The 14909-nt window shown below is 45.3% G+C and overlaps 1 protein-coding gene across 1 annotated transcript; it reads right to left on the bottom strand.

Annotated features, from left to right (window-relative positions):
• Positions 1-926: 926 nt before the first annotated feature.
• On the bottom strand, positions 927-12028 carry GEMIN6 (gem nuclear organelle associated protein 6). Its single transcript, XM_032779219.2, has 3 exons — positions 11842-12028; positions 9803-9948; positions 927-2797 (listed from the first exon to the last, which is right to left on the bottom strand). Exons 2-3 carry the CDS (start codon positions 9928-9930, stop codon positions 2425-2427), a joined length of 501 nt encoding a protein of 166 aa, XP_032635110.1. The 5' UTR covers positions 9931-9948; positions 11842-12028; the 3' UTR covers positions 927-2424.
• Positions 12029-14909: the final 2881 nt, after the last annotated feature.

The raw sequence follows: 14909 nt of genomic DNA, 5'->3' as shown, positions 1-14909 counted from the left end.
GCCCCATTAGAGCTCTCCCAGGGATGTGGGGGGCTGAGCCCTAGTAGAGCTATGGGGGTGAGGTAGGGGCTGGGTTGCAGTAGAGCTAGGAGGGGGCTGAGCCCCATTAGAGCTCCCCTAGGATCAGGGGCTGGGCCCCTGTAGAACAAGGGATCAACTCCAGTAGATGGGGAGGGGGGGGGGGCAGCTTTAGCAGGACCCATTTAGTTATTGAAGTGCCTAAATATTTCCCAGATTGGGCACTGAGATTTTTTCAGCCATGTTTTGTACTCAGTTAACATGTACTGGGGTAACAGCTTCTTTTGGCTAGTTCAGGTTTGTCCGGACAGAGACTCTGCTCATGTAGTTGAGTCAGGGGGTGGGGCTGAGACTAATACAGATCCAACCACTGGCGAGGGGCTTTAGTCCTAAATGAGAGCTTCTGTGGCTGAAGAAATTATGTGCATCTTGCTGCATGGCTTCAGCAGCCTGTAGAATCTGCTGCAGTCAGCTGTACTGAGTTAAGTGTGTAAATGGCTACTGCATCAGGGTCTTCCCTGGTGAAAAGCATCCTGTTATTTCATGTGCCATAGCTCTAACCAAGCCAACAGAATTTCATCTAACAAAAAAATCATTTTGCGACTGACAATAAGTAAAAGATATTTCTGTTTCTGGACAGAACACCCATAAAAAAAGGCTTGTAACACATATACCTTCTCAGCTGTGATTGTACTGAAGAAGAGTCATTAGGAACTGATCTAAAATTATGTAATTACATATTTTAAAGGTACAAGAAAGGATAATGAAAGCCTAATTAATACTGGTCTCTGGTTTTTTCATTTAATATAGAATTTAAGTAATTATTTTAAGCTTCTGTTGGTGGTTGTGAAGATAATCTTCAAAATGAATCGGTACACTGATGTCTAAGAATCAGATACACAAACAACTGCATTGAAAAGAATGTGAAATGCCCTATTTATTTTAATGGGAGTCTAATTCAAAGTCAACTGAAATTAACAGATTACAATGATTTAAACTTAAAACCTCATATAGGATTGAAATAGCTCTGAAGCCTGTGAAAGTTTAAATGTCAGCATGCATGATGAAAGAGACTAGGTGGATGAGGTCATCTTTTTTTACAGGACCAACTTCTGTTGGTGAGAGAGATAAGCTTTTGCTCTGACCCTATCAACAACAAATCATACTGAACTAACCTAATTTTTGACAGGGTTGGTGACTTAGTGTTACTAGGGCTCCCCATCCACTATCAGAGAAGGAAATTAGGTTAGGAACTTTGTGTGGCTTCAGCTTCCAGCCATTTGTTCTTGTTATGCCTTTCTCTGCTAGATTAAATGGCTTTAGTATCTGATATTTTCTTCCTGTTAAGATACTTATACACTGTAATCAAGTCACCTCTCACACTATGCAGTTCACTCAGAGATTGGCCCCTGAATCAGCCTACCCCAGGTACATACAGTCTCACAGCTCAGCCATACCCAAGTTACCATGTCCTCACTGGTGCTGCACTCATGCACCTGCATCAGTAGGACTTCCCAAGGCTCTTTATTCTGCAGTAAGCTGTGGCACTGATTCTTTCTGAGTGAATTGTGAGAGAACATGTCTATCCTGAGCACACAGGTAGAATTGTGGTAAAGCACTGGAGGACTTGTCAGCACCCAAATGACTTAGCTTGTGTTCTTACTGCAAAGTGGGCAAATTTCCATGAAAGCTGAGCTCCAGCTTCAACTGCCAACCAGGCCAGATGGAAAGCACCAGTTGGGGGGGGGGTGAGAGAGAGAGAGAGGTGGGTCAGGCCAATACCTGGGCTAATAATTTCAGTCTTCTTTTGATAAACTAAACAGACTGAGCTCTTTAAGTCTCTTACTGTACAGCATTTTCTCCAGCCCTGAATAATGTTTTGTGGCTCTTTTCACCCCCTCCAATTTTTCAACTGTTTTTTTTTTTTTTTAATGTGGACACTAGAACTGGATGTAGTAATCCAATATTGGTCTCATCCATGCCACATACAGAGGTACAGTCATCTCCCTCCTTCTACTCCCCCTGTTTATACATCCAAGGATCACATTAGCCCTTTTTGCCACAGAATTGCCCTCAGAGCTCAGCTTGGGTTGCTTTTGCACTATGACCCCTAAATCTTTTTCGGAGGCTCTGCTTTCTGTAGGGATAGCCTGCATTCCATGTCCCCAACTGCATAATTTTGAATGTGGCTGTATCTAGATTGTGCCGTATGACTGTCCTGTCCTCCTCAGTATTTACCACTCAAACAATCTTTGTCACCACAGGTAGGAGAGGCAATTAAAGGCGGACACAGAGGGAAGGGACACAGCCAGGAAGACAAGATTCGTCAACTCATTCATCTGAGACAGTGTTAGATAAAGAAATAGAAGAGTTTTAGATGAGAAGCATTTGTCAACTTGCCTATTATTACTGTGTTGCAAGATGGCCTTGTATCAAGCTCTGGACTCGAGACAAAATAATTTCATTGGAGCTGCTGCAGTCTTTTGGCCCATATGGTGGGTCGATAGTTAATACACCTGCCACACACAGTGTTCTTTGTGACTCGCCTTGTTCTGTTACAGGGATGTGATTGGTCTCCAGCCAAGTCTTCAGGCTGCTCTTCCTCTTCTCCAGTTCTTCATGGCTATAAACTTTGCTCTCTTCTAGCATGAATAGGTGAGCAAGCTGCTTCTTCATTTCATCATCCCCTTCATTCACTATTTCAACTTTCTGTACAGCATGACCCAGGATGACTGAGACACATACTTTTCCATTCTCCATGAACTTCACTAGGACAACACTGCCAGGAAAGAGGACATATATTGAATGATAAGTCATTAACTAGAAAAAGACAGTGAGAATTCTAGGCCATGTTGCTCAAAAATGGGTGTTTAGAATTATGTGAGTAAATACATAGCCAGATTTCCAGAATTTGAGAACTCAGGAGTTCTCATTAGAAATCACTTTAAAAATCATGCCACAATCAGGGAAATTTCAGACACCTGTTTTTGAAAATCTTGGCTCTGTGTGTGTGTGTGTGTGTGTGTGTGTGTGTATTATATATATATACACACACACACACACACACACACACATACATACACACACTCTGCACAGCAGAATATTCCATGCAAAACAAAAAAAATTCATACATTGGGCTGGGAAATCAAGTATTCCAGAGTCAGGCTGGAAGTGCAAACTCGACACAGGGTTCCTGAGTGCCCAGGAATATTATACCCTAGTCTATTTAACATCTTGCATGTTGAAGGCCAGAACATAGAATTCCACACCTTAATTATCATGCGATAGATTCATCACCATTAAGGTGCTTGCAGAGGAGAGATTCTGCCTTTTATGCTTGTTTATTATATAACAGGTGCCAGAATGCTTTTTGGTGGGGGGGGAAAAAAGAATGGGAGAGGGCTTTGTTTGTACATTGGAAAATCAGGTTTCATTTCCTCTGGAAGACTCCCTTGGTGACTGGCAGTGCAGGGAGAGGACATCACTGTGGACAGCAGAGATAAAGCCTGAAGCTATGTCTACACTGCACACCTTACAATGACATGCTGTTGTAAGCTGCGCAGCATAGCTACTCTTTGTTGCCAGGAGAAAGCTCTCCTGGCGACAAAATAAAACCATCCCGAATGAAAGGTGGTAGCTTCATTGATGGGAGAGCAGCTCCCACCAAGAAAATGCTGCCCACACAGGCACATTTCATCATTAAAACTTTTGTCGTCTGGGGGAATGTTTTTTTTACACCCCTGAGCAACAAAAGTTTTAATGACAAAGTGCAGTGTAGACATGGCCTGAGTGATTGCAATGGGAAGGAATTTAGGGTGAGAACCACAAAGTGATTGAGAGCACAGCTACATAAGAGAGTTTACAGTGGCACAGATGCAGACGCACCGCTGTAAGCTCTCTAATGTAGCTGCTCTAAGCTGACAGGAGAGAGCTCTCCCATTGGCTTAACTACTACAGCCCCTGCAAGTGGCAGTAGCTGTGTCGGCAGGAGAAGCTCTCTCACTGACATAGCACTGTCCACACTGGTGCTTCTGGCACGGTAACTTATGTCACTCAGGGAGGTGATTTATTCACCCCCTTGAGCAACATAAATTATGCTGACGTAAGCTGTAGTACAGACATAGCCTGAGGGATTGCAATGCTGAGAATCACAGATATCTTTTAGGTGCCTAGAAAAAGAAATCATGGAAACAATGCTGCAATCCACAAAGCCCGAGTCAGACCTAGGGAGAGAAAGATGATTCAGAATGGGAGCCACAAAAGCCAGCATGCTAGGCAGCTCCCCACCTAAGCTAGCCAATGGGAGATGCTCGCCAGAGAGGCATGTGCTAAGCCCTGTTCCTCTCTCAGGAAGAGGTGCCTAAGGCTTGGTCTACACTTGTTGAGCTAGCTACTGCCTCTCAGACCCGGAAACCCAATAGGTACTGCCTCTTGGAGGGGGATTAACTATACTGACAGAAAAAACCCTATCGATGTGAGACGTGTCTATGCTATGGAGCTACAGCAGCAGCACAGTAGTTGTGCCACTACAGCGTAGACATGACCTAAGTCTCTGCTTAGCAATCCATACCTGGGAACCCGTCTCCTAGTGTCAGGCAGCTTAGGCAGCCACTTCCTGCAGGGATGAGTTCAGTGCCTGCCTTGCTCCATGCCAAACAGTCAGAGGAGGAGGAGGAAGTGCTGCTGCCCATCTTGCAACTTTTAGTCCCGGAGTAGAGCACTAACCTGTGATGTGGGAGCCCCAGGTTCAACTCCCCTCTCTGTGCCTGATGGGGAGAAAGGATTTCAAACAGGGGACTCCCACCTCTCAGGAGAGTGCTCACTGCACTGGGCTATGGGATAGTCTGATGTGGGGCTCCTTCAGGGCAGGTCTACACTTAAAACACTGCATCACGCAGCTGCACCGATGAAGCTGTGCCTCCGTAGCACTTCTATGAAGACGCTCTCCGCTGATGGGAGAGCCCTCTCCCGTCAGCATAGTCAATCCACTTCCCCGAGAGGTGGCAGCTCTGTTGATGGGAGAAGCTCTCCTGCTATCATAGCACTGCCTACACCAGGGGCTGGGTCGGTGCAACTACAGTCACTTGAGTGTGAATTTTTCACACCACTGAGTGACAATTATACTATTATCAGTCTGTAGTGTAGACTAGAGCCATGTCTCTCCTGTTGAAGCAGTTCCACTCTGGATAACTAATGACAGAGTGATTGGAGCAGGGGGGTTGGACCCAGCATCTCCCACCTCCCAAGTGGGTGCCCTAAGCACAGGGCTACAGAGTCACTCTCTCTCTCTCTCTCTCTCTCTAGCCCAGCAACTTTCCAGTGTGGAGGAGATGTACATAAATAGTCACTGGGTGACAGAGTGGGAATGACTTAATAGTTCAGTGTTTAGGGCACTCAGCTGAGAGGTGGGAGACATGGACCCAGTTCCCCATCTCCGTTATTTACCCAGAGTGGAGCTTCAATGGGAGAGACTGAGGGGACCCCATCAGACTATCCTGTAGTTCAATGGTTAGAGCACTCAAAGGATTTCAACAGGGGGCTCCCACCTCTGACCTCCTCTGGTAGAGAAGGGGAATTGAACTGGGTCTCCCACATCCCAGGTGAGTGCTCTAACCACTAGACTAAAAGTTACACGTGGAGCACTACCGCCATATCCTCCTCCAGCCAGATTGTGAGTTAGACCTGACCTGGTAGGCAGGCCCTGAGCACACCTACCGGAGTGGGCCCCCACCCATGACATAAAAGTGTTTTGCCACCCATCTTTTCCCAGTTTGTGAATAGCTCTGAGTCTTAGGTTAGAGATAGGCATCTGGGCACCTAGAAGGAGGCAACTGTGCACATGCCCAGAGGCAGAAATAAAGATGCCTAGCCAACTTCTACCCTGAAAACGTAGGCACTGAGTTTAGGTGCCTCTGGGGTTCGGCAGGAGTTTTGAGGAAAGCATTGGAGCCAAAACTGGGATTTAGGCACCTAAACCCCAGATATAGGCACCTAAGTACCTTTGGGCATCTAGGTCTTGCTTGTTAAAAAATCAAGTTTTAAACATCTATTCAACTCAAATCTGGCCAACAGCTGTGGGGAAAATCTTTGTAACTGACTCAGGCCCTTGGCCAGTCACTTAGTGGCTCAGAGTGCTGCCTTCCCAGCTCTGATCTTCTAAAGAGTCTCACAACAAATGCAGTGAAGAAAACATTTAGTCTTAGAAATATCAAGTAAGTTTGTGTGGAGAAGGGAGACAATAATGAAGTTTTTTCCTACCTCAGGGGAAAAGGGCAGAAGCTATTTTTCCTCTTTGCCAGCCACCTGTCAGGAGAACTCTGTGCTAGCACTGTCACAATTAAGCTATAAACATTACCATTATTTGACTATGTTAGTTTCCTGGAAGATGCCCCACTAAAGAAGATGCCTAATTTAGCCTGGCCCAATTAGCCAACTAGCCTGGGCTAGTCTAAATTTCCACAGCCCTTTCATTCCAAACTTCTTTACAAATGATACAGATGTAAGACCACAGTATTGCAGCCACCTTGAGGGGGAGAACAGTCACCAGTGGGCACAGGAAACACAGCATTGGTGAGTTGGAGGGCAGGGCTAAGCAACAGCTCTCTACTCTTTCACAACAGTGTGAGCTCCAATGTCTGAGACAGAGTAGACAGCCTCCATCATTCACTCTCTGAACAAATTCAAAGCTAAACGCACAGAACCCTACTTATCAACACTGAGAAGCAAGGGCTATGCCAGCCCAGCCTCAAGTTCAGCCTGTAGCACCAGGCACACTCAGTGTTTCAAACCTGACATTCAGACCCCATCTTACAAGTCTGCAAGAGCAGAAGTGCTACTCACTGTACTTTATCAAAATGTTTCTGCCAGATATTCCACACACACGCACAGCCCCGATTCCTTCTCAATGTATACTCAGCCTTGCACCCCACACTCTAGTTCAGCATAAAGCAGAGCTAAGATATGGGGAAGAATGTTAGTTCTCATCTGCAAAGCTGCACCAAGATGCAAAGACCCTAATCACTTGTAATGCTTTATATTTTCAGAGGAACAGAACTCCATTTAGCAGCCTTACAAATCTCTGTAAGGGACAATTCTCAGGCACACTGCGGTGGCTGCTTTAGATATGATGGAGCAAGCTCTTAAAACTTCTGAATACTAAGGTACCCAAGAAGATCATAAGACTAAATGAAGGGTCTGCTCTGATTAGTCTCCAAGCATAGACTATCTCATTCTTAACTTATCTCCAAAAACACAACCTAGGAGATGTACATAAGCATCTGTTATTAGGGCTGTCGATTAATCTCAGTTAACTCACGCGATTAACTCACAACAAAATTGATCACAATTAATCGCAGTTTTAATTGCGGTAACAGAATTTCATTTGAAATTTATTAAATATTTTGGATGTTTTTCTACATTTTCATATATTGTATTCTGTGTTATAACTGAAATCAAAGTGTATATTATTTTTATTACAAATATTTGCACTGTAAAAATGATAAACAAAAGAAATAGTACTTTTCAATTCACCTCATATATGTATTGTAGTGCAATCTCTTTATCGGGAAAGTGCAATTTACAAATGTAGATTTTTTGTGTTACATAACTGCACTCAAAAACAAAACAATGTAAAATTTCAGAGCCTACAAGTCCACTCAGACCTACTTCTTGTTCAGCCAATCGCAAAGACAAACAAGTTTGTTTTCACTTACAGGAGATAATGCTGCCCTCTTCTTATTTACAGTGTCACCAGAAAGTGAAAACAGGCATTTGCATGGCACTTTTGTAGCTGGCATTGCAAGATATTTACGGTCCAGCTATACTAAATATTCATATGCCCCTTCATGCTTAAGCCACCATTCCAGAGGACATGCTTCCATGCTGATGATGCTCATTAAAAAAAAATATGTTAATTAAATTTGTGACTGAACTCCTTGAGGGAGAATTGTTATCCCCTGCTCTGGTTTACCTACATTCTGCCATATATTTCATGTTATAGCAGTCTCGGATGATGACCCAGCACATGTTGTTCATTTAGAACACTTTCACTGCAGATTTCACAAAATGCAAAGAAGGTACCAATGTGAGATTTCTAAAGATAGCTACAGCACTCGACCCAAGGTTTAAGAATCTGAAGTGGCTTCCAAAATCTGAGAGGGACGAGGTGTGGAGCATGCTTTCAGAAGTCTTAAAAGAGCAACACTCCGATGCAGAAACTACAGAACCTGAACCACTAAAAGAGAAGATGAACCTTCTACTGGTGGCATCTGACTCAGATGATGAAAATGAACATGTGTCGGTCTGCACTGCTTTGAATTGTTATCGTGCTGATGACAGGTTCTGCTCGGACGCATGTCCCCTGGACTGGTGGTTGAAGCATGAAGGGACATATAAATCTTTAGCACATCTGGCACGTAAATATCTTGTGACACCGGCTACAACAGTGCCACGAGAATGCTTGTTCTCACTTTCAGGTGCCATTGTAAACCAGAAGCAGGTAGCATTATCTCCTGCAAATGTAAACTAACTTGACTGGCTGAACAAGAAGTAGGACTGAGTGGACTTGCAGGCTCTAAAATTTGACCTTGTTATGTTTTTTAATGCAGTTTTTTGTACATAATTCTACATTTGTAAGTTCAACTTTCATGATAAAAAGATTGCACTACAGTACTTGTACTGGGTGAACTGAAAAATACAATTTCTTTTGTTTTTGTTTTTTTTACAGTGCAAATACTTGTAATCAAAAATATAAAGTGAGCACTGTACACCTTGTATTCTGTGTTGTAACTGAAATCAATATATTTGAAAATGTAGAATACATCCAAAAATATTTAATAAATGGCATTCTATTATTGTTTAATTGCACAGTTCATCACAATTAAAAAAACTGATTATTTTTTTAAAACCTTGACAGCCCTAATTATTATTAATGACATTTATTACACTAATGCCCAAGGGCCAACAAGGAATGGAGCCCCATTTTGCTAGGAACCATAAAGACACAGAGTAGTAGACTTTCAATTCCCAACTAAATAATAATGCAAAGCCCTTGTGTTGAATTTATGCATCCTGTCCCCTCTGGTACATTCTTTCTTTCGCTAAAAAACTTTGCTTTGATATAAACATCCCCTTTTCAGCCTAAAATCACTTGTGCTAGCCCATGAGAACAGAAAATTACCTGATTTATCTGCTTCCATTGTCCAAGATGAGTGAAATACAAAAAACAAAGCATATTGTAAAATTTGATTTTTTTTTTAATTATCTACAGCCCCAGTTGTGATCTGCACTGGTGCAAATCAGTTCACCCTGTGAATTATGATATAGCACTGGGGCTTTAGGTGATACTTAACAGGAAAATAGATTGGTATTTAAGATGTTACACTCCCTTGAATATTTCCCCTTGGCTTTCTCTTGGATGTGACGAAGGCCAAATGCATTCTATATTTAAAACATAGCACTACACAGAAGCAGTGATGATGTTTTAAGAGTGCTTAAAATGCACAGCAAAATTAGCATGAATCAAGGGCAACCAAGCTCCTGGGTTCCACCTGTTCCCCAAAACTATTAGTCTCTCAAATTAGATGACTATTTGAAATCATATGAACAATCCTTATGACTCCTAGCGTCCCCTTCCTCTTGGCTCTGCTAATTAGCACAGATATTGAATTATGGACCAAAGTCCCAGTGTGCCATTTCTGCTCCAAGCAAGTTTGCTTCAGATTCAGTCTTTCCATATCAGATCACCATTCTTTTTGTTATAAGCAAATTACAGCTCTGTACTTACTTTGCAGAAACTGGGTCAACTGTTAAGATCCATCCCTTGTATTCATGTTTCTCAGCAGCTGTGACTTTTACTTCAGTGTTCACATAAGTCTGCCATTCTAAAGGACTTTTCCTCTGCCATTCACTCATATTTCCCACTCATTGAACCTAAAGAGCAATCAGTGTAGTTATTAGCAACAGCAGATGCCACTACTCCAACCCTTTGCACCAGCATTGAATTTGCCTCCTTTTTCTGTTTAATCATCTTAGTCATTTCGTACATCATATTTTAATGAAAAAGTCATGTAAAAACACTTCCACTCCCTCCTTCATTTGCTGTTTTTAAAGGCACGCACAGCTTAAAAAAAAACCATATTCCTAACATACAAAAATGTGTACCTTCTATTGTCACATGAGATGACTATGTATCTCCTACTATCGGCCCAAGTAACACTCATCATAGAATATCAGGATGGCCCCCTCAGGGATTGAACTCACAACCCTGGGTTTAGCAGGCCAATGCTCAAGTTACTGAGTGATCTCTCCCCCTCTTCACTGTCACTGACATATATACATACTCTTCCTCAAGCCTTGCCAAAGGACATTGATCAGTAACAGCACCACAGCGGCTTCTGTTTCTCAGTTTGGGGCAGGAAGGCATCTCCTTTTCCCAGGACCCCTCCACAGAGCTTAGTGGAGAGTAGAAGAGGGAGATGAGTGTACAGGACTGAGTCCAAAGAGCCTGAGGAAGCAGGGAGCACTGGGAGTCTCTTCCACTTCCTGTCCACTGTATTTGGGGGGAGGAAAGCACTAGCAGGCAGGGAGAGTCCTTTACTTCCTAGACCCCTGTGCATGGATCATGGAACTTGCAGTTTACCCTCTGCTTTTCTGAACCTGTGCTCTATTAGAACACAAGAACATATATATTGGGCCAGACCAAAGATCCACCTAGCCCAGGATCCTGTCTTCCAACAGTGGCCAATGCCAGGTGCCCCAGAGGGAATGAACAGAACAGGTAATCACCAAGTGATCCATCCCCTGTTGCCCATTCCCAGCTTCTGGCAAACAGTGGCTAGGGACACCATCCCTGCCCATCCTGGCTAATAGCCATTGATGGACCTATCCTCCATGAATTTAGCTAGCTCTTTTTCGAACCCTGTTATAGTCTTGGCCTTCACAACCTCCTCTGACAAAGGGTTCCACAGGTTGACTGTGTGTTGTGTGCAGAAATACTTCCTTTTGTTTGTTTTAAACCAGCTGCTTATTAATTTCATCTGGTGACCCCTAGTTCTTGTGTTATGAGGAGTACATAACACTTCCTTATTTACTTTCTCCACACCAATCATACCTCCTGTTAGTTGTCTCTTTTCCAAGCTGAAAAGTCTTATTAATCTCTCCTCATATGACAGCCATTCCATACCCCTAATAATTTTTGTTGCCCCTTTCTGAACCTTTTCCAATATATCTTTTTTGAGATGGGCGACCACTTCTGCACATAGCAGTCAAGGTGTGGGCATACCATGGATTTATATATAGGCAATATATTTTCTGTCTTATCTATCCCTTTCTTAACGATGCTCATGATCCAGCAGGTAGAGCACAGAGCCCCACTCAGCGTTTGCGTTTGATGCTGTACAGAGGAAGATTGTAGGGCGGGGACAATCTACGTTTACAATCTAAGGCCCTCAGTCTTGCAAAGACACTTGTTTTTAACTTGAGGCAGATGCTATATTCAATAGGACTATTCAGGTGTGCAAAACTAAGCCACTGTGGATCAGCTCACAGGATCCCAGCCAATACACTGCACATTCTGCTGGTTGAAAAGTGCCCTTGCTATTCTGCTCTGTCCATGCACTCAGTATCACTTAAACCAAGCTTGTTTCCATGAGCCCGTTCTCCACCACAGGCCAATAAAGAAGCAGACAAACCCCTGCTCAAATCTTTATTGCCACTGAATTGCACTTCCTGCAGTAAGTAGCCAATATAATCTAGGTCAGCGTACTCTGCAGCACTAAAAACCCCTGGAAACCAGCCAGACAGCCACGCTTTTGTTTTACTTACATGCAACACTGCTGAAGCGCAGAGCTGGCTCACACTCACAAGCAGCGATGCCACCCCCGAGCCCGGAAAAGCATGGCCCCACGTGCAACCCAGCACGCTTTGCTCACAGACCTCATTTCCTGGCCCCAGAAGCCCCTGTTCTGTAGTTTCCTGTTTGCTACCGGTGTTGCGTAGTTGCACTAGCTCAGGTGCTTCCGTTAGCTCATATGCAATTGAAAATTTAATAAATTACAGGGATTTGTACCAAAATAGTAATGTGCTCAGCATCCGCCTCCCTAGAAAATTCCACGCATTCCAGCCCCCTGGGGTTTTTTCAACTGCAAATTTCGGTTTCAATAGCTTGGAAGCAACATTTGACTACAAAACTGTATCTCACAAACACATGCGTGTATTTGGGATGTTTTACAAAATGGATTGGATGCATATTACCAATAAACGGGGGGACTGCATGAAATATATTTAAATCATTATGCTGTTTATTTTCCATTTCCATGAGATTTAAAGAAAATGCAATATTTTTAGGTGCCCCTGCTTATGGCCCCCTGCACACTCAACACTCCCGTTTTGGTATTGTTAGCACTGGCACTTCCCAGGCAAGGTCCTGCAAACATGCACATGCTTAACTTTACTGCCCTGAGTAATCCCATAGGGCCACTCACAGTAGAAAAATTAGGCATGTGCATAAGTGTCTCCAGGATCTGGGCCTAAATGTGGTCCCACACAGTGGGGCGGAATAGTTTGGGATGAGACAAGCTCACTGTTTACCAGCTACTTTTTCCTGAATGCTCTAAAATCCACATGCTGAGTCAGATTGCCTTGGTAAGTACCTCAAGTATTAGTGGCCCAAATCTGAAGTAATTTGAGCAAGCCTTCCCAAGATACTGCCTCCTCTCCCCATTAAGAAGAATCACCTCATCAACATGTTATAGAGACAAGGCAGGTGAGGTAACATCTTTTATTGGACCCACTTCTGTTGGTGAGAGACACAAGCTCAAACTATGGCATTGATCTCCCATAAACTGGTTTCATCAGTTTGGAACTGATCTCAGAACCAGTGTCTAGCATCAACAGCCCACTGGGGAACCAATATTTTAAAAGCATGAAGCAGAATAGAGGTCAGTTGCAACCCAGAGCGTTTGCAGGCAGCATAATGCCAGAAGAATTGGGTGGCTTTAACCACTGAAGCAGTAACCACATACCGGGAGTTCAAGTCTTATCCTGGGCAGCACTTTGGGAATGTGTGTTGTGGAAGCCTGCACTGTAGCAGCTTGTGCTGCAGCTGTTCTGGCAATAAGTGGAGACTTCAGATTCAGGGTGGCCAGGAGCATTAAATATACACAATATTGGTTTTTAAGAAAGTGAGTTGTACACACTCATTACTCACTGTCTGCATTTTGCAGTCTTTCGGGAAGTTTTGCCCTGAGAGCAGTGTTTCTGGTTTAACAGCTGATGTTTCAAAGTGGTTAACCATCCATATGCTCACTGGTAACTTCAGGACTATTGGCAAGGAAAATAGCCTTAACTAATTAAAAGGATGACAACAGAAAGGAATAGGTTTGGGATAAATGATCATACCTCCTGCTCATCACCTGCTTCCTAAACCAGGGATCAGGAACCTTTCAGAAGTGGTGTGCCGAGTCTTCATTTATTCACACTAATTTAAGGTTTCCCGTGCCAGTAATACATTAAGATTTTTAGAAGGTCTCTTTCTATATGTCTATAACATATAACTAAACTATTGTTCTATGTAAAGTAAATAAGGTTTGTAAAATGTTTCAGAAGCTTCATTTAAAATTAAATTAAAATGCAGAGCCCCCCGGACCGGTGACCAGCACCCAGGAAGTGTGAGTGCCACTGAAAATCAGCTCGAGTGCCGCCTTCGGCCATAGGTACCATAGGTAGGGGATTGAGGGCCAAAGGTAGGGAATCGAGGGTGATCAAAAAAAACCCAAGTGGTTACAACTCTTGGGCCTAGTCTACACTAGGAAGGTAGGTCACTATAACTGTATCCCTCGGGGGCGGTGAAGAACCCCACATCCATAGCAGTGCCCTTCAGCCGACCTACCCCCGGTGGTGTAACCATCACTAGGCTGAGGGGAGATTATCCAGGCCCAGTAACCTTAAACGAGTCACACTAAATATCACACCCCAGTCCTTCTTGGGCCCTGCAGCCCCCCATCCTGGGGCCCAGCGCTCACCCCAACTGCACTAGGGCCGCGCCCCTCCAGCGCCATAAAAGGCCCCCGCCCCACAACTCTCTACCCCGCTGCACTAGGGCCCTGCCCCCAGAGGGGCTCTCCAGGGGCCCGGCCCCACCCTTGCTGAACGGCCTGTGACATCTCAGGCCGGAGCGCATTACGGCGCGTTACTATAGAAACCAAGAACAACAGGAGTCCAGTTCCGCGTCCCGCTTTGCCTCAGCCAGCGCGCGCAAACGGGGGCGGGGAAGAAGCGGCGTGCGCATGCGCAGTCGCGCTCGCGGGGCTCCCAGCGCATGCGCGCGAACGGCCTGGCGCGGAGCTGCAGCCGGAGCCGGGACGATGTCTCGCTACGGGCGCTATGGAGGCGGTACGTTCCGGGCCGCCGCCGCTTTTCCGCTGCTCGGGGCCCAGGAGAGTGGTCTGCGCGGGGCTCGCTGGGGCGGCGCCATTTTGCGCAGATCGGGCGCGCGCTGCGGTGGGAGCGCTGAGGAGCGAAATGGAGGCGGCGTCAACAAAGATGGCGGTACCCCAGGGGGGCGGGGCCGGGGCCGGGGACTGTCCGCCTAGTGGCGGCGCGCGCAGCGCCCCCCTCTGCTCGCCCTTGCGGAGGAGGGGCGCCGCCCGGCTGCTACTGAGCATGCGCCTGCGAGCCGGCCATGGCCAGGCCTCGCGGCTGCAGTAGCCGCCCGCAGCCGGGAGGGGGCGGTAGTGCGCGGGGCGGACGCCGGCACGGAGGGGGCGGGTTGAGGCGATCCCAGGCAGGGCCGTGGGGAGGTGACTGGGGCCCCCACCCCGTCCCGGGGCTGGGTCTGACACGGGCTCCGTGCAGCCCAGAGACGGTTTGTGTCTCCCGCCCGCTGTGGGGTG

The sequence above is a fragment of the Chelonoidis abingdonii genome, unplaced genomic scaffold, assembly GCF_003597395.2.
Source record: "Chelonoidis abingdonii isolate Lonesome George unplaced genomic scaffold, CheloAbing_2.0 scaffold0001, whole genome shotgun sequence".
Taxonomy (NCBI): domain Eukaryota; kingdom Metazoa; phylum Chordata; order Testudines; family Testudinidae; genus Chelonoidis; species Chelonoidis abingdonii.
Note: the sequence above shows the minus strand (reverse complement) of the source record. Positions and strands in the feature narration are given on the sequence as shown.

What these genes read in the sequence shown, in the direction of transcription:
- GEMIN6 (XM_032779219.2), bottom strand. Translation starts at nt 9,930, where the DNA reads ATGAGTGAATGGCAGAGGAAAAGTCCTTTAGAATGGCAGACTTATGTG. An exon ending in GTTGACCCAGTTTCTGCAAA is followed by an intron (nt 2,798 to 9,802) that starts GTAAGTACAGAG and finishes CTTTCCTGGCAG; the next exon opens with TGTTGTCCTAGTGAAGTTCA.